The sequence below is a fragment of the Narcine bancroftii genome, chromosome 3 (assembly GCF_036971445.1).
Source record: "Narcine bancroftii isolate sNarBan1 chromosome 3, sNarBan1.hap1, whole genome shotgun sequence".
In the NCBI taxonomy this organism is placed as follows: domain Eukaryota; kingdom Metazoa; phylum Chordata; class Chondrichthyes; order Torpediniformes; family Narcinidae; genus Narcine; species Narcine bancroftii.
In genome coordinates this window covers 42,311,790-42,339,649 of record NC_091471.1, presented here as the reverse complement: position 1 = coordinate 42,339,649, position 27,860 = coordinate 42,311,790, and the positions used below count along the sequence as shown (strand labels likewise).

General features: G+C 41.2%; 1 protein-coding gene across 1 annotated transcript in view; it reads right to left on the bottom strand.

The window, feature by feature from the left end:
* dcc (DCC netrin 1 receptor) overlaps nucleotides 1–27,860 on the bottom strand; it is a 718,171-nt gene that overhangs the window by 302,660 nt on the left and 387,651 nt on the right. The window contains exons 8-9 of the mRNA XM_069923064.1: nucleotides 16,234–16,390; nucleotides 14,291–14,445 (exon numbers count right to left, since the gene is read on the bottom strand). Coding sequence (XP_069779165.1) covers nucleotides 14,291–14,445; nucleotides 16,234–16,390 — 312 coding nt within the window. The remainder of the gene's footprint in view (nucleotides 1–14,290; nucleotides 14,446–16,233; nucleotides 16,391–27,860) is intronic.

Sequence of the window (27,860 nt, the reverse complement as noted above, 5' to 3'; positions counted from 1 at the left end):
AAGGAATTTGCGTGTTCTCCCCATGTCTGCATTGTTTTTCCCGGGGGCTCTGATTTCCTCCATTTTTTGAAACATAACGGGGGCACGGGCTCACGGGCCAAAATGACCTGTTAACATGCTGTAGGTCTAAATCAGTGGTTTTCAGACATTTTCTGAAATTGATCATGGTGGGGCAGAGGTCATTGACTAGTTGAGTACTGCAGGGATCTGTTCGGACACACCTGACAAATTCTGCTCCATCTCAACGTTTTGCGCTCTGGAAGTACCAGTCAATATTAGGGAAGTTGAAGTCTTCCTCACAATGACCCTGCTATTTTTGCATCTTTCCACTGCCTACTTATCTCCTCTTCAGTGGACCCGGTGGCGACTGGGGATCTATAGAACAGTTCCTATTGAGTGATTGCTCCCTCTCTGCTTCTGACTTCCATGAACACTGACTTAGTAGACAATCCCTCCACAATGTCTTCCCATTGTGCAGCTGTGATACTACCCATGATTATCAATGTCATATCAACTCCCTGCCCCCCCCCCCCACACCCCCACACACACCTTGTGCTTCCTTTCCTATCCCTTTTCAAATATATAAATTCTGGAACTTACATGGAACATAGAACATTAGAGCACAGTATGGACACTTCTGTCCATGATGTTCACAAGTAAAGTTTGTCATCTGATTGTACAAGTACAACCTGACGAAACAGTATTCTCCAGTCCTCTATGCAAAACATGCAGACACACAAATAAATAATACGTATGCAGGACGAGTATTTAAACTCTAAATAAATAATTAAATTTTGTTTTGGACAAATGAGAGACTCTAATGGTGAGTGTGAGCAGTTCGTTTGGCCGGTCAGTATTCTCGCTCCCATGAGAAGAAGCTGATCGTCAGCCTGGTGGCACTGGCTCTGATATTACTGTTTCTCTTCCCCGACGGGAGCAGCTGAAAGATGCTGTGTGCAGGGTGGTTGGGATCCTCAATGAATTTCCATGCCCTCTTTTAGACAATGATCCTGGTAGATCAAATCTAGGAGAGGGGGCACCCCAGTGATCCTCTCTACCACTCTTATGGCCCTGTGGATTGACCTCTGATCCATTCCTCTGCAGCAACTGTACCGCACTTAGCCTTGCCTGCTTTAGACTTCTCAGGAAGTGCAGTCGCTGTGGCACCTTCCTGACAAGTGAGGAGATGTTGAGTGTCCACGATAGATCACAAGTTAAGTGAACTCCAAGGAACGTGATGCTCTCCACTACAGAATTATTGATGTGTAGTGGAGGGTGGTAATTCCTGGACTTCTTGAAGTCCACGATCATCTTCTTTGTTTTGTCCATGTTGAGACCCAGGTTGTTATTCTTGCACCATTTCACCAGATTTTCCACCTCTTCTCTGCAGTGGACCTCATTGTTGCTGATGAGGTCAACTACTACTGTGTCATCTGCAAACTGATGGAGCTGGATCTGGTGATACAGTCGTGGGTCAGTAGCATAAACAGGAGCGGGCTGAGCACGCACCCTGAGGTGTGTTAATGCTCAGCCTGATGGTGCTTGATATTCTGCTACTGACCCAAACAGACTGTGGCATTTCTTAGGAAGGCCAGGATCCGAGTACAGAGAGGGGTATTGAGATCCACGAAGGACAATTTCTCCACCAGCCTCTGGGGAATGATGTCAGCATTATGTCTTTATTGAAGGGTGGAGATAAAACTTTATACAAGACACCTTGACATCAACAGTAAAAACACATTATGGACATTACCCTCCTCACTGAAAGTGAAAAATTAAGTTCAATTCAAGTACATTTATGATCTTTTAATGTTTTTGATGAACAGAGACTTATGGTGCAATGAAAGGTGCCTTTGACAACAGGGAGCTGTCAAAAGTTTAGCAGAGTTGTCTGTGGGTGGGGCCTTAGAATACATTATCTTGGGGTTAGTTCCTGCTTACAGATCCCAGCACCTCATGAAATTGTAGCAGTGAGTCAGAAAGTTTGATTTGACCAGCAGAAGTACATTGTGCAGAGGAAATGGTGGGGGTGGGGGGGGGGGGGTAGGAAGGGGGAGAAGTAGTGGGAGGCAGAGTTACAATTAGACCTATTATTAAATTAGGAATTTCAGTGCAGGTACTAAATGTAAAAAACAGAAAATAAGAGCCTAAAAGGGCTAGAGCAGCCCAGGAAGGGCAGCACTGGGGTTAGTGTAATGGTTAGCACAACGTTGTTGCAGCACCTCTGTGGTGATATGTTTCCTCCATTGACTACTGTATATATGGAGTTGGCCCGCCCACTGATGACTCATACCTTATGACTCCTCCATTATGGTCCTGGGCCATAAAGGTGGAGCCACCTCTCCCTTCCTGCCATTCCTCTACCTGGATCCAGGCCAGCAAGTTTCTTCTGTACATTATAGCCTATTGTTCCCTCAGCCTAGTCTTTGTGGTTACTGGTAGTGCCCTACAACCAGCAACCGGGGTTCAAATCCAGTGCTGTGTGTTCTCCACATGTCTGCGTTGATTTCCTCTGAGTGCTTCGGTTTCCTCCCACTGTTCAAAATGTACCAAGGGTTGTAGGTCAATTAGGTGTCATTGGGCAATATGGACCTGTGAGCTAAAAGGGCCTTTTACCGTGCTGTATGTTTAAATTAAAAATTTTAATTGAGTACAAATATACAACAGCAAAATGTGTTATGCAGGTGAATAATTATGGAATTTTCTACTGATGAATGGAGTAAAAGCAGGCAGAAAAGAGAATCAAAATATTGAACTAAAAATCTTAGGTTGCCTCTAAAATAGAAACAGAAATGCTGGGCTCAGCAGGCCAGGAAGCATGTGCAGTCAGCGAGACCATGTTAAAGTTTTAGGATGCAGGCCCTTTATTTCCAGCCTTTGCAGTTTCTCTTTTTACTTCCTATTTATTAAGTTACATCTATCCAGGGGAAAAAAATATGGAAGCATTGATTTATTTTCCATTCAAATGAGGGAAATAAGTGAGCTAATAAAAGATTTTGAAAGTATTACAGGTTGCCACACAGTCAAATAAAAACAGAAAATGTTGGAAACAACAGTACCTGCAACATCTGTGGAAAAAGAAATGGAGGAAATGTTTCAGGACCAAGACTCTAAGGAGAGTAGCTTTTCCACTTAGAAGGAAGAGTTAAACTTGAGGCCATGAATGTAAGGATCTGGCCAGATACTTAATCCGCTAAATTGGAAGAAGTTCTTTGCCCAGAGTAAAGTGTGAATATGAAAGTCACTACCATTGCCACTGCTACACCAGTGTGTTTAAACTAAGAATGGGGGGGGGGGACGATGGGGGGAGGAAATGAACTGGAAATATAAGGGTGGAGTTAACGGGAAAGCTAAGAAAGTCAGAATTAACAGGGCAGAAAGCTCAAGAAGGAATCGGAGAGTATGGCCAAGTGTAATAGAGGGAAGTTGTTCTGACAATAACCACACCAGCGGTGCGAGTATAAGACAGCTTTAATAAACTAATATATACACTAAGAGGTCTTGTCTCTCTTCAAGATTAACCTGGAAGGCTAGACCAGGGGTGTCAAACTCAAATTCACAGATGGCCAAAATTAAAAACTTGGACTAAGTCGTGGGCCAAACTAAATATTTATTGAAAATTTTCAACAACATCTGCATGCTTTCTCTTCTTTCAACATATGTAATGTTAAACTTTTTCTTATTAAAATAAATGTTTAATAATAGTTTTGGTTAAATTCTTTCCAGAAGAAGCATTAACAAATGAGAAATAAAATATTCAATAAATAATATTTCTCTAATAGCATTTAAGCTCCTTTTAAATGTATTTTTTTTCACAAGCCACCAAGTCAAAAAAAACAACTTGCTTCAATGACAAACAGGTTTGTCTTTTAAAATGATGAACATACAGTCTCCCTCCCACCTGTCATGAAAGGCCCTGTTTTCTGTCTTTCGTTTGGCCATTTTTCGTAAGGGGTTTATTACATGTGAGTTGGGCGACAGGTCGCAGGTGCTAATGAAAGTAAAGAGAGGAGGTGGGGGCGATTAGCGGGCTGATGGGCCGGCTCCAACACATTTGCAAAGCATTCTGGGATTTGTAGTATTAGCTGTGCATGCGCTATACTGGCGCGGCGGCCAGCAGGCCAGCTCTAATACATATTTGATATGATCTTGCAGGCCAAATATAATTATATCACGGGCCAAATTTGGCCCGCGGGCCTGAGTTTGACATGTGTGGGCTAGACTGTAGCTCTGGACTGCTTTATATACAAGGCAGTGAAGCAAGCTAACGGCATGTTGACCTTCATAACAAAAGGAGTTGAGTATGGAAGCAAAGAGGTCCTTCTGCAGTTATACAGGGGCCTGGTGAGACCACATTTGGAGAAAGGGCATTCTTGCATTTGAGGGAGTACAGCATATGTTCATGAGTTTAATTCCTGTGATGGTGGGACTATCATATGTTGAAAGATTGAAGTGATTGGGCTTGTATAAACTGGAATTTAGAGGGATGAGAGGGTATCTGATTGAATCATATAAGATTATTAAGGGATTGGACATGGTAGAGACAGGAAACATGTTCCTGATGTTGGGGGAGTCCAGAATCAGAGGCCATAGTTTAAGAATAAGGTGCAGGCCATTTAGAACGGAGTTGAGAAAAAACTTTTTCAACCCAGAGAGTTGTGGATCTGTGGAATTCTCTGCTCAGAAAACAGTGGAGGCCAATTTTCTGGATGCTTTCAAGAAAGAGTTAGACAGAGCTCTTAAAGATAGTGAGTCAAGGGATATGGGGAGAAGGCAGGAACGGGGTACTGATTGTGGATGATCAGCCATGATCACAGTGAATGGTAGTGTTGGCTCAAAGGGCCAAATGGCCTACTACTATACCTATTGTCTACTGCAGTGGTTCTCAACCTTTTCTTTCCACTCACATACCACTTTAAGTAATCCCTATGCCATCAGTGCTTTGTGATTAGTAAGGGATTAAGCAATCTCAAGGTCCAAGTCCAAAGCACGCTGTGCAGCTCAGATGGCAAAGTCCTCCTCAGCGACAAGATCTCCATCCTCAACCGATGGTCATAACACTTCCAATTTCTTTTCAGTGCCAACTGCTCAGTCCAAGAATCCGTCCTGCTCCAGCTCCCTCAACAGCCTTAAGGCTAGAGCTGGATGAGGTCCTCACCCGGGAAGAGACATATAAGGCAATTGAACAACTGAAAAGTGACAAAGCAGCATGTATGGATGGAATCCCCCCAGAGGTCTGGAAGGCTGGCGGCAAAACTCTGCATGCCAAACTGCATGAGTTTTTCAAGCTCTGCTGGGACCAAGGAAAGCTGCCTCAGGACCTTCGTGATGCCATCATCATCACCCTGTACAAAAACAAAGGCGAGAAATCAGACTGCTCAAACTACAGGGGAATCACGCTGCTCTCCATTGCAAGCAAAATCTTCACTAGGATTCTCCTAAATAGAATAATACCTAGTGTCGCCGAAAATGTTCTCCCAGAATCACAGTGCGGCTTTCACGCAAACAGAGGAACTACTGATATGGTCTTTGCCCTCAGACAGCTCCAAGAAAAGTGCAGAGAACTAAACAAAGGACTCTACATCACCTTTGTTGACCTCACCAAAGCCTTCGACACTGTGAGTACGAAAGGGCTTTGGCAAATACTAGAGTGCCTCGGATGCCCCCCAAAGTTCCTCAACATGGTTATCCAACTGCACGAAAACCAACAAGGCCGGGTCAGATACAGCAATGAGCTCTCTGAACCCTTCTCCATTAAAAAATGGCGTGAAGCAAGGCTGCTTCTCGCACCAACCTTCTTTTCAATCTTCTTCAGTATGATGCTGAAACAAGCCAAGAAAGACCTCAACAATGAAGACGGTGTTTACATCCGGTACCGCACGGATGGCAGTCTCTTCAATCTGAGGCGCCTGCAAGCTCACACCAAGACACAAGAGCAACTTGTCCATGAACTACTCTTTGCAGACGATGCCGCTTTAGTTGCCCATTCAGAGCCAGCTCTTCAGCGCTTGATGTCCTGTTTTGCGGAAACTTCCAAAATATTTGGCCTGGAAGTCAGCCTGAAGAAAACTGAGGTCCTCCATCAGCCAGCTCCCCACCATGACTACCAGCCCCCCCACATCTCCATCGTGCACACAAAACTCAAAATGGTCAACCAGTTTACCTATCTCTGCTGCACCATTTCATTGGATGCAAGGATCGACAACGAGATAGACAACAGACTCACCAAGGCAAATAGCGCCTTTGGAAGACTACACAAAAGAGTCTGGAAAAACAACCAACTGAAAAACCTCACAAAGATTAGCGTATACAGAGCCATTGTCATACCCACACTCCTTTTCTGTTCTGAATCATGGGTCATTTACCGGCATCACCTATGGCTCCTAGAATGCTTCCACCAGCGTTGTCTCCACTCCATCCTCAACATTCATTGGAGCGACTTCATCCCTAACGTCGAAGTACTCGAGATGGCAGAGGCCGACAGCATCAAATCCACGCTGCTGAAGATCCAGCTGCGCTGGGTAGGTCACGTCTCCAGAATTGAGGACCATCACCTTCCCAAGATCGTGTTCTATGGCGAGCTCTCCACTGGCCACCGAGACAGAAGTGCACCAAAGAAGAGGTACAAGGACTGCCTAAAGAAATCTCTTGGTGCCTGCCACATTGACCACCGCCAGTGGGCTGATATCGCCTCAAACCGTGCATCTTGGCGCCTCACGGTTCGGCGGGCAGCAACCTCCTTTGAAGAAGACCGCAGAGCCCACCTCACTGACAAAAGGCAAAGGAGGAAAATCCCAACACCCAACCCCAACCAACCAATTTTCCCCTGCAGCCGCTGCAACCGTGTCTGCCTGTCCCGCATCGGACTTGTCAGCCACAAACGAGCCTGCAGCTGACGTGGACATTTACCCCCTCCATAAATCTTCGTCCGCGAAGCCAAGCCAAAGACAAGAAGAGATAAGAATATGAGAAAGGTATGGTATATTCCACTGATAAAGATGGATAAGGGACAATGTGTATGGAATGCAGAAACCATGATACTGCTGTTTCTCTGCTGTATACTCTATTTCAATATTCACATTAAGGAAATGATCTCATTTTGGATATAGTTGGTAAAATGTAATATGGCAAACAATAATCTACAAAAGCAGTGTCAGAAAAATAACTAATTCAAACAAATTCTGAAGGATCAGACATGCAAGTAATCAACAAAGTGAGAGAAATAGATTTATGACTGAAATGTATAAATTTTCAATGAGATTTCGTAGTTTCTCTATAGCACTTTGCTAATATTACTGGAAAGACTAATTTACAGAAGCATGCACTTTATACAAGATGGCGCTTATTGGGCATTGATAACATTACCAGCCAGAATGGTAACGAGCAATTGAAATGTTGGCATCAGCTGCGCAGGCAAACCAAATTAAATATGAATTAATATAATCTTTGCTGTTCAATCACTACTACACACGTTTCAAAAGTGTACAAATGAAAATTATAAACTGATTTACTTTCACCAATCTCATTACATTCAAACTCAACCGATAAGGCTATCGACCCCACGACAAATCCCAATAGAGCGTGAATTTTGAGCAGATGTGAATATTGTGCTGATGTTCATTTTAGCTCCTGTCTGGATCAAACAAATTAAATCTCACTTATTAAGCTCTTTCCAAAGCGATTTTAATAAGTATTAGATTTTTTTGGTAATATTAACATCTTAATCCTACTTAAATTAACATTTTTAAACATATTAGCACAAATTATTCTACTGCACAATGTAATTTTATATTAATTTTTTGGAGGGAACTGGAATGCTATTATTAACAGGACACCTGAATTCCAGTTTCCTTTGATTTAGCGCTTCAACAGTGAAATTTGTTCTGAACTTATAATGCTGAGATCTAATTTGTTTGTTTTTTTTCTCTCTCTCCTATCCTTTTCTGTGGCAGATCCTGATCTGCAGAAGAAAGAATGTTGCAAGGATGACCCCAGAGCTATGTTTAGAACAGCAGTGTTTTGTGAGAGGCGGAAGGCACACTTTCTTTGGTGCAAGCCGAGCCAACACTGGTAGTGCCCACAAGCTTGCCAATAACAGTGCAATAAGCATTCTCTAGCATGAACAAACATGTGGAGGACAAGATTTAACAGGAGTACAGCCTTGTGAATTAATGATCTTGCAACCTCCCTCAAGACCAACTGAATGAACTGTCACAAAATTAACCTTGAATTCTCTTTCATCAGTGATTGTATCTCATTGTATAATTGCTTAACAAAGTCCTCTGTGAACATTACACTATTATAGGCAACCTGTGCTGTTCTTTTTAACTTTAGATTTTCCCGTTTGATGTTGATCTTGGACCTCTTTGTGCTCTATATTTTTTTATATTCCATTTGCAGATGTGTATAATAACCCAAACATGTGGGAGAAGGAGAAGGGGAAGTAAAAAGGGAAAAGCACATGGTCACGGGAAAGAGGTAATAGGTGGTTTCAGGTGGTAGGCGTGTATCCACTTATCTAGAAGAGAGATAAGATGAGAAGTGATCAGGGAAGAAAGAGATTGGGGAAGAGTTGCTCTCTGATAGGATAGGAAAGGGTGGGAATCGAAGGATATAGGGAAAGAATGAGACCAAGGGGTTAGGGTTAACAGAAATTGGAGGTCGATATTGATGCAGTCTTATTGACCTCCAATTTCCACTTAACCCCCCTCCCCTGAGCCTCTTACATTCTTTCATCCACCTGTTTTATTTCCTCAAGCTCTTCACCCCTACCCTTCCTATTCCTATCAAAAACCCTCTGTCCTCTTCCCCTTTCATTTATCATCTTATTTCTCTTAAACATTTTACTTTCTTCCTGTTAGGCTGTGTTCCTCCCAATTCCCTCCACTCCCCTCCTTCTTATTCAGGACTATGCAAGACTTTCGTCACTCCTGAAGAGGGATTCAGGCCTGACACGTTGAGTTTAAAATTTTATCGATGCTGCATGACCTGCTGAGTTTCTCCAGCACTTTTGTGTATTGCCCATGACTCCAGCATCTGCAAACATTTTTTTTTTGCCTCCTGAGGTTTTGTTGCCAGTTTTAACAAGATGATGAGTTTTCTTTTTGGCTCTGAAACAGAGTCCAGTTCACTTAATCTTCATTTATATGTCGGCTACTTTATCTCAGAAGAAAGAAACAATTCTTCCATCTGATCTCACGTTCCAATCTTTAAAATGATACTGTCGAGGTTATGGACAAAAGTTCTCCCCATTTACAGTGAAACCCCGATTTTATGCGCCCCGCTTTCACGCAAATTCGGAGATAGCATTAGGCTTAGCATCGGGCTGCTGGCAGGAGCGTGGACATCAGCCTTCTGGCAGCTGGGGATATTGGGCTTTCAGCAAGAGTGGGGACTTGGAACTCCAAGCAGGAGTGTGGACCGCGGGCTGCCAGCAGGAGCAGGGACCTCTGGAAAAATGCCGGTACAGTAAATCCCTGATATAGTGCACTTTTCCGGTGAGGAGATTTTATGGACCCCAACGATCGCGTTATAATGGGATTTCATTCTATGTTCATGTTTCTGACACCAAATAGAGCTGAACTGAGTGAGTATAGGAAGTTCATGGCTGGTGAGATTGGTTTTCCAGATCCAAATTTGATAAGTATGGGAAATAGGGAATCTGAGTCGCAAGAGGAAATATTAGACCCCTATCTCTCAGCATCATTTCACACCTGGGCCAATAAGCGATTAGAGAACTGATGGTATAATTGGAGGTTACACAGCTTCACACTTTAATTATTCTATATTTATACTTGTTCGATACATATTTGAGCAAAAAAATACACATACTGAGAAAGAGACCAGCAAATAGCATGCCAAGTAGAATTCTCCATCTATTTATTCCTAAAATGTTAATTTCTATAAACAAAGTATTGTTATTGGCTCATGAAAAACAAAGGTCTTCATGGTGCAAATTAATAATATTTACTCTTAGCTATTCTGGAAAAACAACCAACTGAAAAACCTCACAAAGATAAGCGTATACAGAGCCGTTGTCATACCCACACTCCTGTTCGGCTCCGAATCATGGGTCCTCTACCGGCACCACCTACGGCTCCTAGAACGCTTCCACCAGCGTTGTCTCCGCTCCATCCTCAACATCCATTGGAGCGCTTACATCCCTAACGTCGAAGTACTCGAGATGGCAGAGGTCGACAGCATCGAGTCCACGCTGCTGAAGATCCAGCTGCGCTGGATGGGTCACGTCTCCAGAATGGAGGACCATCGCCTTCCCAAGATCGTGTTATATGGCGAGCTCTCCACTGGCCACCGTGACAGAGGTGCACCAAAGAAAAGGTACAAGGACTGCCTAAAGAAATCTCTTGGTGCCTGCCACATTGACCACCGCCAGTGGGCTGATATCGCCTCAAACCGTGCATCTTGGCGCCTCACAGTTTGGCGGGCAGCAACCTCCTTTGAAGAAGACCGCAGAGCCTACCTCACTGACAAAAGGCAAAGGAGGAAAAACCCAACACCCATCCCCAACAAACCAATTTTCCCCTGCAACCGCTGCAATCGTGTCTGCCTGTCCCGCATCGGACTTGTCAGCCACAAACGAGTCTGCAGCTGACGTGGACTTTTTACCCCCTCCATAAATCTTCGTCCGCGAAGCCAAGCCAAAGAAAAAAAAAGAAACTCTTAGCTATCTTGTTTCTAAGATGAAGGATATTTCAGAAGAGGAGCCAGATTCGAGTAAATTTCGGGAAAGAATGTGGAAATTGGTATTTTTGTTTTCATTATATTGCTCTATCTTTAAATCACGATTGGTTTCTACTTTCATGTTCTGCAATGCATGGATAAATTCTGATAAGATCTTTAAGATTGGACAACATTTTACAAAGTTACTTCATGTGGAATACTGAGATTAAATTGAAGTAATCGGATTGGAATTTCAATATTATCTTTCAATGAAAACTAGAGCCAAATACATGCATGGCAAAACATTTTAATCTTCAGATACAAAGTCTTCATTGAAATTCAGATTCCTGTACCTCAGGTGATTATTTTGAAAAAAAAAGTGGATCTTGGAAAAAGCTCTTAAATTGATTAAAGCGTGGTCTCTGCATTCACCTTTACTTATTTCCATATGGGTCACTGATATCTGATGTTAATCCTCCTGTATGTATAGGCAATCATTTTCACAGAAGTTGTGTGGCAGTAAAATCAATTACAGTCAGATGTTGAGATTTGGTGCTTGAGGTTTCGTGAGAAGGAATTGCAGGGACAGCATAATCGATAGACTCAATAGGATTTGAGTACAATGAAACTTTCACGTTGTACATCCAATTGTTTAAAATTGCAACAATAAAAAATTGATATTCTTTTTATTCAGCCAAAAAAACAGGGATATTTCACTTTTGCTCTGATTAAGATTATTTTTTCAGCCCCGTTTAACACAAACAACACTTAGACTTTTGTGCAAGCCGCCTTCAACTTCTTGCTTACAAATGTACCTTTAAAGGGTTAAACCTAAAACATGGAAAAGTTAAAAATGGAAAATGTAATTTCATTTGACAGGATATGCATTGTAAAGATAATTATGTGATACCTCGGATACAGTGATAATTTATATTCAGTGGTAAATGGAACAGGTGAAGATCTAGTAATAAGGTTCTTTTTATATCATTAATTGTTTTTTTAATAATGCCAAAAAGTGCTTCAGTACATCCTTTTACTGAAAAACTACAGGTGCCAAAATTTTATCTGGAATTCCAAAATCCATCCACCTCCAAAATCCAACGCATTTTTTTTGGTAGATGACATCTGCTCATCAAACATGGAGTTTGGCGCCAAACGTGGCCTGTCATGGCTCTTGCTCAACTTCCATGATTCCTGTAGTGTTCCGCATTGACAATCTGTGGTATCATCACCAACACCAAATAAGTGGCCCTTCATGGCACGTGCCATCGCTAATTAGTGCGATTATCATTTTACGAATAACTCTACCTGTCGGGCACCGTCAGTGATTAGTATGATCATTATTTTGTAACAGCCCCTCCCAATCAAGAGTCATTGCCACTCAATTGACACTACCGGTTGGAAGCATCTGTGAAGCCTATGAGCATGGCAAGGAGAGCTCCAGAGTCCCCTATGGGCAGCAGTGAAGTGCAGAAAAGGCAGTGTATTTTATTATCGATTGCGCAGAAGGTGGAGCTATTATGGAAGCTTGATGGTGGCATATCTGTGCGACATCTAATAGAAGATTACAGTGTGGGATTCTCCACCATACATGATTTGAGGAAACAACAATTGTTGAAGATTGTGAGAGTGATGACCATAGGCTGATGAATAAAAGGAAAACTTTGCATGGGGAACAAAACATAGATATTGAATGAAGGCTTATTGAGTGAGTGCGACAACGGGAAAGTGAATGCATGCCACTGACAGGTCTGTTTGTAATGAAACAAGCTTGAAAATTCCACGAAGAACTGAACCTTGAGGGTAAGTGTGAGTATTCACACAGTTGGCTGCAAAAATTTAAGAGGCGTCATGGTATAAAATATCTTAAAATCTTCGGTAGATTATGCTCTTGTTAATGCATGGAGAAAAGTCAATGAATCAACGTTAAAACAAGCTTGGCATTGACTTTGGCCGTGAGCAATGTTCCATGAAAATGAGCCTACAGATGAAGACTTTGAAGGTGTCAGTAACAAGAGGAGGATTATCGCCAACCTCATTGCCTATAGCAAAGATATTGCAGCAGGAAATGTAAACATGATAGAGGCAGCTGACATCAAAGAAGGGCTGAACATTGGCAATGATGCACAATGGGGAAATTGCTGAAATGGTGTTGAGCATGAGCATGAGGAGGGCAGTGACGAAATGGTTAAAATGTGTGATCAGTTAATTGGTGGGATGGAACAACATTCATTTATCAGTGAGCATGAGATTATTGCTGTTTATTCAATGAAAGGGAGACTGCTTAGACAGAAACCTCTTTTAATGAATTAATTAAAGAGTTCGCTTTGATGCAATGATGGAGCTGTAATGTGTGTCAACTGTATTTGCACTGTTTGAGCTGTCTGCAATGTCTGAGCTAGTTTTATTTTGAAGTTTTACTTTAAAATAAAATAAAAACATGCTAGTGATATCATGGTCTTTATTTATCTAAATTCATTTAACACCTCACGCCCCCTGCTTTGTGCAATTTCGCTTAATTTTGAAACAACGCATTTGCTTAAAGAGCCTGCCTTTTTTAACTGATTCTGAAATCCGAAAGATTCTGACCAATGGCAGGTGTCTGATCCCAATGATTCCAGATAAACGGTTAGGCCCCTGTAGTAGATAGGCACTCAGAGAGTAGGACGAAACAATGTCATTTTTCCATGATCGGCACTGAACTGTTGATCTGAGATTAGGAAGTGATAAAGTACAGCACTTATCCTCCCTCAATGGCCCTACACTGGCAAGAATGTAGTTTAGCTCAGGCTCCATCATTGATAGGCATCACCTGAAACCTTACTGCCAAACACACATGGAATAATGTTACTGACTATGCAAGGTCCCTTTAGAAATACTAGAGAAAATATGAACGATGTTGTCCTTAGAATGACAAGGATTCCAGGAATAACATGGTCTTTCCAAAGCAGCATCAATCTGGTTTGCTTACTGACACTGTAAAATGTTACAAAACAATCCGACTCCTGTTGCGCATAGTTCTTCAATTCCACATTTCTTGAAGTCCCAAACCGCCACTATCCTATCCCCTCCACCCTGCCTTCACAAATATCAATTGTTCGAGCAGAGGGAAATCAACATTTATGGGGATCTGGCAGTAAAATTGAAATGAGATCTTACTGAATGACCTACTCATTTTTATATATATATTTAGGAGGATCGAAGTACAGATAATCATGGGAGTATTTTGCACTATATAATAGTCTACTTGAAACTCCAATTTCAAACCTCCACTACCTTGTGGTTATACCCACTCATGGGAAAGAATTTGGGAGTAAACCCCAAGGAAAAATCTGCAGTCAGAGTCCTGAAGGTGGCTGATTGTTGTACCCAGCACTGGCTCGGCAACTCCTGCGATGCTGCTGGCACCAAACTCTATCGACTTTTGTCATTCCTTTGGACCTGTCATTAGCATGGGGTGGGGTTGAGGCAACAGATGGATCTCCATATCAAAGCTGCACCTTGGATAGGCCACTCCAGCTTCCAGTGACTATCAGAGATGCAGAACCCATGGTCGACCATGACTGACGGAGGCCACGCAAATGAAAAGTTCTATTTCTTAACTACTTACACTCGGGTTGAGTAGATACTTTAATCGATTGTGAACTCTGCCCTGGTCCAAACTCATTGTAGGCAATGATCCTAAATGCATATGTTTCTTCTGGCTTCAAATTTCCAACAGTAAGTTGTAAGTCTCCATATTGTGAAGTATTTAATGCACGCTCCCTGAATTTAAACAAACAAAAAGAGTGAGAATAAGTTGTGGAAAATCATAATCTACATTATAGTAATAAACAACACCACAGCAAGTTTGATGAGACAGACAACTCTGAACAATCGAGGCTCGTACACATCCCCGGAAATATTCTTTGGAATTTATGCAATATCTTTCAGCTCTTGATCAGCACCAGTTTAATTGAATCAGTGATAATCATGTTCTGTTGTGTTAAAACGATGTACTGGCCGTCCCCAGTGAGTATGCTTAAACACCAGCAGACATCTTCATAGCCTCTGGGCAATATTCAGTGTTATTTCTCCTTACAATCTCTTGGTGTGAAAATCTCAGTCGACATGACTGCATCTGGTGGAATAGGCAACACTGGGAATGAATTAAAGTATTAGAAAACATGAAAAGAAACTTGGAGGGCCAATATCAGTAATAGAATGGAAAATAAATAGAGGAAATAAAGGTGGAAATAGCATAAATTCCAAATGTTGAAAATCACAAAAAAAAGTGACCTTGCGGTTCATCCCAGCCGTAAACTTTCTGCATGGAAGTATCATATTGCATGGTAATATTTCGGGTCTGGACCAGTGATAAATGAGCCATGTGCATTCGAATGCCAAATGACTATTTATTTCTGGCTCTTTCAGTGTTTATTTTGCAGAAATGTGATATATTGTAACTATTACAAATAATTAAGTTTTGTCTCCTAATCCCACACTTACAGCACTTTGTGGGAGTAATAATATGATTGGTGGGAAGGTTCCAGCAAATAATTATATTTACTACAGTGTAAGTGCTTCCATGTAGTAAAAGGTTATTCCAAAATATGGTACAATGCATAATTAGCTGCCTTCAGGGAAACGACGATTTACTCAAGATTTCCAATCTGAATCAGGGGATTAATAACAAATGAAGGAATCTTGTAATGCAGAACTTGGTTATTCATATTGTTTAACTGGAAAATTACTCCTAACTAGCAATAAATCATATAAAGAGTGCAACAGTGGCTCCCTGAAGCTTTTCATATATATATAAAAGATATTGCAGCACAGTTCAAGCAAAATAATTACTGCCCCTTTTTCCAGTTAGTAATGGAGCGTTGTGGAATTTCTTTATTGGTGTGATGGTTGCCAGGGAGCTTCTCTACAAATAAATCCTATGAACTTTCTTGAGTGCCTATGGTTGTGATTGAAATAGTGGAGAAAATGTATTTCAGAATCAAAGAGTGACAGCAAAAAGGTCCTTGGTTCACCATGTCCATGATTGCCTTAAAGTACATTTACATACTAATCCAACTTACCTTACTGCTAGAACCATGTTCTTCAAAATGGCCGTAAACAAATGAAAAGGTAAACAGAGACCAGGTTGTGTGAGCTCTTGATTCAATGAAATAATCACGCAGCCATGAACAAATGAAAGTAAATGAAAAGAGGCGGGGGGGTGGGAAATGACGGACTGAAAAAGGCAACATAGAGGAATATAGAAGGAGCACAAAAGTGTAAGTACTAAATTAATATTAATGTATTCATTTAGTGACACAACGTAACAGTCTTGGCCTGAATGGAATTTAAAAGTTTAGCAAATAGATAGCCACAGAGTAAAAATCATTGAAATTTAAAATGGAATATGCTTGTTCATGATATGGAACTTAACATATAGATTAGGAAGGAAAAAAACAGCCATAGATAGGAATTATACCAAATAACACTTGTAATGGAACATGCTAAATAGACATTTTCAGTTTGATTCCAGATCAATGTCTGTGTGCCTTTGCATTCTGCACCTACCTGTTAATACCTTCTCTGGTGAAGTAAACTGTGTAGGTCTGGATACGACCATACGTCTCGGCAGGTGGGCGCCAACTGAGTCGGACAAAACGGCTGGAGACCAGCACAGGGACCACATCACGAGGGGCAGAGGGAAGGATATTGGAGCTTGGCAAAGCTGAAGGGTGAGGAGAAGAAGAACTGGTCAGTGAGGCAGGAATACACAGGATTCTCAGTGTGGGAACTGATAGGACAACCAGGATTTGTCAATGTGTCACATGAGGTCAGAAGGTGCACATTAATTAACACAATGTGAAGAAATAGAAAAGGTGAATGAAAATTGAATGGAAAAATCAACTGATGGTGTCAGAAAATATAAGAATTAACATTTAATGTCCACAGTAAATCAATTCATCACTACAATTGCAATAATAAGTAATAAATTGTTAATCTCACACATTTTCTTCCCCACAGCCATCAGGCTTCTGAATGAACCCTACAACATTTCTCTGAGGGACGAACTCCTGCTCTAACTCTCATGCTAACTTATGCCATTCCCAAATTCTCTCAAATCCCCCGACAATCAACAGTGAGTCATTCATTTTTCTCCCACTACACTCTCACCTCACCAAGTCTGAATCTCAATGTGACATCCAGCAGCATTCTGCAAATTTGATTCCAGATTTTCCTCTCCCCAACTCATGTTACTTACACTCTTACATTCTCCAAGCTACAAAGCCCTCGTGTTGCCTCTTTATCTTTATCTTATTGGCCATGTTAGTTTCTCTATCTTCTGTTTTCATATGAAGTTTAGTTTAATCTCATCACAATCCCTATAATCTTGCCTCAATATTGTAGTCAGCAATAATACTTGCTCAACAGAGACCATCATGTCCATGTAGGGCAAGTGGAAGCCCCATTATTTGGGGGGAGGGGGGTTTTCAATCCCATGCAGATAATTTCTTCCACTATTCCCAGTACAGGGCACTGTCAAGGAGTGCCCAAGTTATGCTGTTGGTTAAACTAAGAACATTTGTTCATCTGCATTTTTCACTGGCACAAACTATATAAAAATCCCAAGAAGTTGGATCGAGGTGTTAAAGTGGATCTGAGATTGCTTGGATACAAACACTAATGCAGCTGCAAAAACAAATGTTAATAACATTGCAAAGCATGAGAACTCTGTTACACCAAGAAGCACTGCCACAGGCAACAAGTATCACCCCAAGAGAGTCTGCCTCATGGCTTACAAGTCATACTGTACATTTATATCATTTGAATCCTTGGTTTTCCAGACATTTAAACATACTGCTCCACATAAATAAATATTTCTCAGATTTTTCTGGGGATTCGTTAATTAGGGTCATATCCTTTACCTAATGGTCAATAGTTTTTTATTACCTTGCCAGATTAGGAGGTCCTTTTCAGCTCTAGAAAGAAAGGAATGCAGCTAGCTTCTTTCTTCCAGTCAACATTTAAAAACTTACATTCTCAGAGGCATTCACTTCAATTAGTTTAGGCTGTTCCATGCCCTACCTCTTCTTTCAACCCATTTCCTTTCCACATATCAATGGGTCATTTATGGCTTCACTAATTGTTTGAGTTATTTATGAAGCTCTAGCATCAAGTTCTCTTCTCCCTCAAGGGAATTTTACTGAAATAACTTCATGTTGAATACCTCTCAGTGTTCAAGTTCAAATTTTGTCTGTCGATTTGTTATCACAGTGAAATCTACCCACCTTCACTTGATATGATTTCCTTGTGCCAAATTTATTTTTTCATCAAAAATAGAACAAATTCAGCACAGGAGCAGGCCCCTTGGTCTATAATGTTATTGCTTTTCTAAATCTCATCATATTAAGAACATTATTTCCATGAGGCCACTTCTCCTCAGAAGTTCCTTCTGTCATTACCACTAATCCAAAGAGCTGGTTATGGAATTCTGGAGGAGGGCCCAGAGCTTACCTCAATGGTGCAAAGATGGAATTAGTAGATTGCTAAGTTCCAAGGAGCAAAAAATCTCCAGTGATTTGTTCTGGTCCAATCCTGTCGATGCAATGGCCAGAAAGTTCACCAGCTCCTCAGAAGTCTGAGGAAATTTGGCATGTCACCAGCATCCATTAACGACATCTACAGATATCCATCCTATCAGAGTGCATCACTGTGTGCTAAGGAACTGCCCCACCTAAGATTGCAAGAAACTTCAGGTGGTTGTGAATGTGGCTCATTCCATCACTCTCTTCTTCTCCATCTACAATTGCCACTGCTCTGGAAAAGCAGTCCACCATATTAAAAACACCACCCATAAGGCCATAAACACCATCCACCACCCATTAGGAGCAGAAGTAAACTATTCAGACCATCAAATCTGCCTTGCCATTTAATCACAAGTGGATCTATTTTCCCACTTAGAGCCAATGCCTGACCTTCTCCCCATAAGCTTTGATGCCCTGGCTAATCAGGAACAAATCAATCTCTGCCTTAAATCCTTGCAATAACTTGGCCTCCACAACCACCAATGGCAACAAATTCCATAGATTTACCACCCTCTTTCTATGTATCTCCTTTTTAACAGGACTCGCTTGTCCTGTTGTGCCCTTTTGTCCTAGACTCTCCCATCATGGGAAACAACCTTTCTACATCTACTCTGTCCAAGCCTTTCAACATTTGAAATATTTCAATGAGATCCATCCTCTTTCTCGTAAATTCCAAGACGTGCAGGCCAAGAGCTGTCAAATGCTCCTCATATGATAACCCTTTCATTCCAGGAATCATCCCTGTTAGCATCCTCTGAGTCCTCTCGAATGTCAGCACATCATTTCTAAATGAGAAGCCCAAAACCTCTCCCAATGCACCAAATGAGGTCTCACCAGTGTTTTATAAAGCCTCAACATAACATGCCTGCTCTTATATTTGATTCCTCTTGAAATTAATGCCAGCATTGCATTTGCCTTCTTCACCATGTATTAATCATGTAAATTCACCTTCAGTCTATGCTGCACAAGGAATCTCAGATCCTTTTGCATCTGGGTATTTTCAATTTCGTCCCCAATTAAAAAGTAGACTGCTCATTTATATTTTCTACCAAAGTGCATGTCCGTACACTTTCTAACATTGTATCTCATTCTTTACCCATTCTCTTAATCTGTCTAAGGCACACATGTCAAACTCTGGCGCGCGGGCCAAATTTGGCCCGCGATATAATTATATTTGGCCCGCAAGATCATTTCAAAAATGTATTAGAGGTGGCCCGCTGGCCGCCGCGCCAGTATAGCGTATGCACAGTAATACAACAAATCCCAGAATGCATTGGCGTCAGCCAGCTAATCGCCCCCACCTCCTCTGTTTACGTTGCAGGGTCTCACCGTGGACTCTGGTTTTGGGGCCTGGCCGGTGTCAGGGGAAGCCAAGGCTGCTTCCCAGCGCCCGGAACCGGAGGCCTCGGGCCTGACCTCGCCAGGACCGTTGCCCACTCCCCCTCCCTGCCGCAGGCCGACCCGCGACTCACAGTGACGGGGCCGCTGATCTGCCGAGATGCCGCCCTGCAGCGAGAGCCGATGCCCCCGCACTGTCGTTGTCCAACCCGATCGCCTGCAAACCCCGCCCTCCCGCACACAGGCCTGAGTAAGTATTATGAACTTTAATCTCAGGATAAAACGATCTTCCAATAGTTTCATGTCACAGTGATAAATATATTCCTGGTTAAAAATGGTCCTGCACCTGGATACAAGCTCATTAGGCATAAAACTTGAAAAGTGTGTAAATCAAAGGATATCTGTACCAATGGAAAAAGGGCATGGCAAATAACCCTGCTAGAGTTCATGCCCACAATCAGTCACCCATTTGATTGTTTCAGGAATCATGTTATTCTCCCACATTCTCAATAGCCCTCAGATTTTACTATTCGACAGCACACTAGCAACATTTGACAAATCCTCTATAGAGAAATATTATTTATTGAATATTTTATTTCTCATTTGTTAATGCTTCTGGAAAGAATTTATCCAAAACTATTATTAAACATTTATTTTAATAAGAAAAAGTTTAACATTACATATGTTGAAAGAAGAGAAAACATGCAGATGTTGTTGAAAATTTTCAATAAATATTTAGTTCGGCCCTCGACTTAGTGCAAGTTTTTAATTTTGGCCCTCCGTGAATTTGAGTTTGACACCCCTGGTCTAAGGCATTCTATTTGCTCAACTTTTCCTTCTCCTCCACCTACCTTCATATCATCTACAAACTTGACGACAAACCCATTCATTCCATAATCCAAATCATTGATGTACAGCATAAAAAAATAATCGGTCCCGACACCGACCCCTGTGGAACACCACTAGCAACTGGCAACCAATCAGAATATCTTCCCTATATCCCACCCCATCCACACTTTCTCACCCTTGCCATCAGGAAGAAGATTCATGAGTGTGAGATCATGCAACCACCAGATTCAGTTCCAATTTCTTTCCCATCATTATCAGACTCCTGAATCAACACCAAAACACAACGTTATGTTGCCTTTTTTCCATACCAACAGACCCCTCTCAATAATGCTGCAATTTTTAAAATTTGGTCCGGTCTTGCTTGTTGTCCAATGTGTGAGACATTTTCTGCAAGACAACCTCTTTCTCTACATTTTTAATACATGGGACTGCACAATTCTGATATCCTCAATATCCTCCTTGTTAGTTCGTGATCTGAACGAACTCAGATTCTGCTCTTCTATCATCCAGGATATCCAATCTCACCTGCACTACGGAATTTTCCTCAATCAAAAGAGCTACTCTTCCTCTTATTGTTTCTTTCCTCTCTCTCTTGAACACATTGTATTCAGGAATATTTAGAATCCTTTCCAGTCCCAACAAAGCTAGATCTCTGTTAGTTGCTCAACATCAAATGCCATGCGGTTAATTGTGCCTACAGCCCATCAACATTGTGCAATACACTTGTATTTACGTACATGCATATAAATCTACCTTTGACAATCTCATATCCTCTCTCAGTCTGATCCGGTCAAAAAAATGTTCTGTTTCTTATTCTATTGCTATTTTAGTCTCACAACCCTTAGTTTTTCAGCTTTTATTTCTTTTTAAATGCCACTTTTCTCTGCTCATCTTACTGCCATGTTAGTTTAAACTTCCTCCCTCAGCAATACAAAGCTTCCCATGAGGTCTTCATATGTCCCAGCTCCCCAAGACCTGAAATCAATGCCTGAGGAAACTAAACCCTCTTTCCTGTACCATCTGACCCAGCCACACATGCATTTTGTTCTTCTATTTCTAAATCTACTGGTGGATAGCATGAAGAGGAATCCAGAGAATGTCACCTTACAGCTACTGTTTCTGAACATTTTTCCCCTCAGTCCAAGATCTTATAGGACCTTATCACTTTATTCATGTCTGATCACTGCTACCTATCAGTATTTTCTTCAGTGATATCCTTTGCACTGACACAAAAGAGGCAACATCCCATCATGAAACCAAATCTGCACCTCCCCTCTGCACAGCTGAGCCACCAGTAGCTAAACAAGAAGTCTGCAAAAGCTGGAAAACTGGAACAGAATCAAAAGCACTGGCGAAATGAAGCAAGTCACGTAGCATCCATGGTAAGCAATAGGCGGTTGGCATTTCAGACCTGAGCCCTTCATCAGGATACCAAAGATCAGGCATGTCTTTGCATCCTGGTCTGAGCTTAAGTTGGGGGGAGAATGTGAAGCCCAGAGAGGAAGAGTTGAGGCTAACAGGTGGTAGGTGAATGCCTGTGAGAGGGGAAAGAACAGAAAGGATCTGAGGTGGTCCTCAGATCTCAGCTCTGGCTGCGTGCCAGGAGTCACTTTTCTACCATCAGAACTCATAACTGAATAGTGGTTAGGAAGGCCAGTATCAAAAGGAATCAACTTAAGTTAATTGTACTTCCAGACATTTTTAAATCATTGAATCAGAGAGTTCTGCAGCAAAAAAGCATCCCTTTAGCCCAAATCATCCATTCCAACCAAACTAGTCTCATTTTCCTGCATTCTGCCCATACCGTCCAAATCTTTCCCATCCATGTATTGATCTAAAAGCCTTTTGAATGTTAGAATTGTCCCGAGCTCTACGACTTCTTTTCAACTGACCACTATTGTGTGTGATTGATGTTGGCATCCCTGACCTAATCTCAGCATCAGGCACACAACTAATGACATCATAATTCACATTACATCCATTTCTGCCCTTACTGACATTAATTTGAGCTCGAGGCTCCATACTATAACAGCTATAGAACATAATCAGTATTGCTTTGCTTTTCTCACAGCCTAAAGGGGAACACTGCTGATCACTGGCTCTTTCAGAATTCTTCAGACTGTTTAAACAACTTGGAAGTGTTTTCTGAAGTAAGATACAAAAGTCTGCAGACACCATTGTTGAAGTATAAAAACAATGCTGGAGAAACTCAGCAGGTCAAAGAGTGTACTTTATATAGCAAAGATAAAGATACCCGAAACATTGGTTATGTATCTTTATCTTTGGAATATAAAGTACACTCTTTGTCCTGCTGAGTTTATCCAACATTGTGTTTTACTGGAAGTCTTTTCTTCTGCATTCATATGTTGGATACTCATGCACATAGTATTTCACTGGTAACTGGTGGTATTACTATGCAGAGGAGTGAATGAAGAGAGCTGCAGAATCTTCATGGGCCAAGCAGCATCCATGAAGAGAAATGGTCAGTCAATGTTTTGGATAGAGACCTATTGTTGAGATTGGCCAGTGAGAATAGGTCAAGAAGCACAGAGGCATGCCTATCAGGATAAACATCTATTTTAGATAGTCTTGATCTATACCACATCCTTCATAACTGGTCTTTTCTGATAGATATCTAAGCTCACTATTAATAATGGTTGCATTTTCAAAGTAATGGAAGTTCAAGGCACTTGTGAAATCTACCCATATTAGTGCACTAAAATGTTGTAAAGTAGGTGAAATGCTAAATATGACAGGCAAATAATGAGTTAAATGTTTTTGTTACAGCAAGTAACTCTATTACAGCAAATGTGAAGAATCCAATTGTTTCCAGTGCTATGACAGTACCAGCTAAAAATTAAAGATAATAAATTAAGATTCTATTGCTTTTCTCACAGCCTAAAGGGGAACACTGCTGATCACTGGCCACAAGCTCTTTCAGAATTCTTCAGACTGTTTAAACAACTTGGAAGTGTTTTCTGAAGTAAGATACAAAAGTCTGCAGACACCGTTGTTGAAGTATAAACACAATGCTGGAGAAACTCAGCAGGTCAAAGAGTGTACTTTATATAGCAAAGATAAAGATATCCGAAACATTGGTTATGTATCTTTATTCTACATTCATAGAATAACCACATACACCATTAATTAGCTATTTTATTTTGTTTGTAATTTTATTTAATTAATCTCTTTTGAAAATCAGACCATGTTACCAGGAGATGTAGTCAGGATCAATTAATGTTAATTGTGTACATAGACAGAGAATTTGTCAGCTGCTTTAAGATTATCTGTGCCTTACACATTTCTCATAGTCAAGCTTATGGCGAAGAAACTTGCTTTGAACACCAAACTCCTTGAAGAAGGGCTCAGGCCCAAAACGCTGGTAATATATCTTTGTCTCCTATACATGCTGAAATAACCAGCTGAGTTCCTCCAGCATTTCAAGACAACCAAAAATCTTTTGCAGGCAATGAAGCAATGAAATATATTTTAAACTGCAGTCTCTACTCTGTCTTAATATACAAGGTGCAGCCGCCAATTCAGGCAACGCAAAATCCCACAAATAGTAATACCTATGTCATAAATATACTTGGAGAACATCCCATCATTTCTTCAAATGCCACAAGATCTTCTATTTCCATAAGAAAGATGAAGAATGTTACTTCTGCTTGCTCAGTATTTCCATTAAATATCAATGAAGAACAGCATGCATAATGCATTCATGATTCTTCTAAAAGATCTTGGGTATCTAGCTGTGCCCTTTTCCAGTGTGTTGCCTTTTGACCAGCTGATTGAAGAGGGATTAGATCTCAGTTTCTCATTTTCTCTGCAGAAAGCACTTAATTGTCCTTGCATCCTTAGCAACTCCACTTCCAAGGTTTGCAATTCACACCTGCTACAATTTCTCATGATTGAGGAGATATGACTGCTATGAAGCCAAGAGAAAGCTCTTGAATAACTCTAGGTATTGGTCGACAGCAGTGTGACATCTATTTTTTTTGCAGTTTTTTTTTCTCTTTGTTTGGCCACAACTCTTGATCTATTGTGTTATTTTCTGATGTGGTTGAACAAGCTGGCAAAATTTGATAGCTGAAGACAGCCAATGCCATAATTGAGCAGTGGGTCCAACTGCGCTGGGTAGGTCACGTCTCCAGAATGGAGGACCATCGCCTTCCCAAGATCGTGTTATATGGCGAGCTCTCCACTGGCCACCGAGACAGAGGTGCACCAAAGAAGAGGTACAAGGACTGCCTAAAGAAATCTCTTGGTGCCTGCCCCATTGACCCCCGCCAGTGGGCTGATCTCGCCTCCAACCGCGCATCTTGGCGCCTCACAGTTCGGCGGGCAGCAACCTCCTTGGAAGAAGACTGCAGGGCCCACCTCACTGACAAAAGACAAAGGAGGAAAAACCCAACACCCAACCCCAAGCCACCAATTTTCCCTTGCAACCGCTGCAACCGTGTCTGCCTGTCCCACATCGGACTTGTCAGCCACCAACGAGCCTGCAGCTGACGTAGATATTACCCCTCTATAAATCTTCTTCCGTGAAGCCAAGCCAAAGAAAGAGCCCTTCCAGACTGAGTAATGGGCTGAGTATGAATGTTATAATTACAGGTGAGTGTAAATTTCCATCTTCTCTGATCAGCTCATGGAAGAGGGTGGGAAATCCAATATTATGGAAAGGTGCAAGCAAAAGCAATGCCAAATACTGTTACTGGAGAATGGGAAATGTGAAGTGGAATGAATGAAGCACAAGGAATAGGACTGTTTCTGTTTTATTGAACTTAACAATAGTGTCCATTCAGACGATCATGACTTTTCCAGAAATGCTGAGAATTTAATAATCTGCACACTACAAAGTTGTACTCTTTTAACCCAAGATCTGCCATGGATAGAAAACAAAATTCTAATTCAATTTCTCTGGAATAATTACTACTCTCCAATTAGAAGGACATTTTATGTTGGCATTCTGCTGTATTTATAATAATTATTTATTCAACCATTTGAGATTGAAAGGACTTCGCTATTTCTAATAATGAGTGGAAAAAGGCAGAGAGAGACTCTCCCAATCTCAGTGAAAAAAGCCTGCTTGAATTTATCCCATCTATACTCATCACAAGTTTGTACATCTCTATCAAATCTCCCCTCACTCTCTGACATTCCAAGGAATAAAGTCTAAACCTATTCAATCTATCCTTGTAATTCAACTCTTCAAGAGCTGGCAACATCCTTGCAAATCTTCTCCACATGCCTTCAAACTTATTGATATCTTTCCAGTAGATGGGTGACCAAAACTGCACACAATATTCCAGATTTAGCCTCACCAATGTTTTATACAACTTCAACTTATCATCCTGTACTCAGTACTTTGATTTATGAAGGCTGAGATGGCTAAAGGTTTCTTTACGACTCTATCCACCTGTAAGACCATTTTCAAAGAATCAAATACTGTACTGTATTCCCAAATCCCTCTGATCTACTGCACTGTGCAGTGCCCTAATAATTACTGTGCAAGTCCTACTTTGGTTTGTCTTTTCAAAGTGCAACGCCTCACACTTGTCCATGTTAAATTTTATCTGCAAGTTTGCAGCTCATTTTTCCATCTTGTCCAGTTCACACCACAACCTTTGAAAGCAGTCCCCACTGCCCACTACACCCTCAATCTTAGTGCAACCTACAAACCTGCTGATCCATATGCTACATTGCCATCAAGATTGTTCAACAATTGAACCAGCACTGATTCCTGAAGTTTACCAAGAGTTACAGGCCTCCAGTCAGAAAGGTAATCATCTACTACTACTCTCTGGCTTCTCCCATAATGCCTAATCCAATGTATTTGCCAAGTGACTGAACACTCTCTCCCCACCAATCCTTCCCACCCCGTCACCCACCTCTCTCCCAAATAGCCCTAAGAAAGAAAGAAGAAAGGAGATTATCAAATGGATATATAAATTTATATCAACCTCCATGAAACCAAGAACCATCACTAGGACGAGCTATTGAGATCTTAAATTTTCAAACCAATTTCTTGTAAGTATGGTCAAAAAGAAATGATATTTATCACGTAAATAATGTTTTTTTTTTCAAGAGGAACACACGATCTCATTTCAATATGCTATCTCTGCATTCCCAAATCCATATCAGACTTCCAAGAAATAGCTCTGATTGAACATTCTTGACTAACTGAAAATGTGGGACCATGTCAAAAGCCGAACTAAAGTCGATGTAGTCAACATCCATGGAGTTTCCTTCATCAATGTTCCTAGTAAACACTATCAACCACTATCATACTGAATGGCATGCCTGATTTGGGGGGCTAAGTTGACTGCTTCTGTTCACTTCACATTTCAAACTTTAAAAGTAAGGCAGAGAACACCGCAAAGTGGACAAGCAACTGCTGGATCTAGACTTCTGAGCATTCTAACCTCCACAATACCTCAGGCAGCAGATCTCAAGCAGTCCTCCTGTGCAAAAACCTATGCCAGGGTAAACTCAAGCTCTGCACCTGATAGGAAGATGCCAGCTCCAGGGCTGCTGAGGAATGTAGGGGGATGACTGGAAAGAGTTGAAGTTAAAAGGCCCAAAACTACAAGAGAGGTGCCAAAAACCTTCCATTTTTAGAAGCTGGAAGTGAAGCCACATCAAACCAGCACTAAGAGTCACTGAGTCTGACAGCACAAAATAGGCCCTTCAGTTCAATTAGTCCAAGCATCTCAAGATGGCATTCTGGGCTAGTCCTATTTGCCTGCATTAGGTCCATATCCTTCTATGTCCTTCTTATCCATATACCCAGATGTCTTTTGAATGCTAAGATTCCAGTCACTTTTATAGTTCTTTTTGGCATCTCATTCCAGATATGGACTCCCATCTGAGTTAAAAAAAATTGCCATTCAGGTCCCTCTCTAATTTCTCACTTCTCACCTTAACCTGATGACCTGGAGTTCTCGTTTTATCAACCCTGGGAAAAGGTCAATGAGCATTCACTTTAACCATGCCCCTCATGACTTTATAAACACCTTAGGCCTCGATATAGCAGTAGATACCAATGACTTGGCATGCTGCATAACCTCCTGATCAAATAATGTGATGAAAGATTGCATTCCATTTCAGAACTGTTTAGGAAGACTTGTCATAGAGGGTCTGCTTAAAAAAAAAAGAAATGTAGGATTGGCGTGGACCTGGTATTTGATCGTTTCGATGCTGCATGTTTCTATGTACCACTAACTCTCCAAAGACTGAACACCAGAGGTCAATAACAGGACAAGGGGAATCACAATCAGTGAGGCTCAAAGTAGGAAAATTATCCATTGGCCAAAATGTCTGGGTTTTCATCCTAAAAACAAAATCATGATTTGATTTTCATTTTCATTTTTAATTATTTAAGTGGCACTACCCACATGTAACAGGACCAATTTACCATGGCTT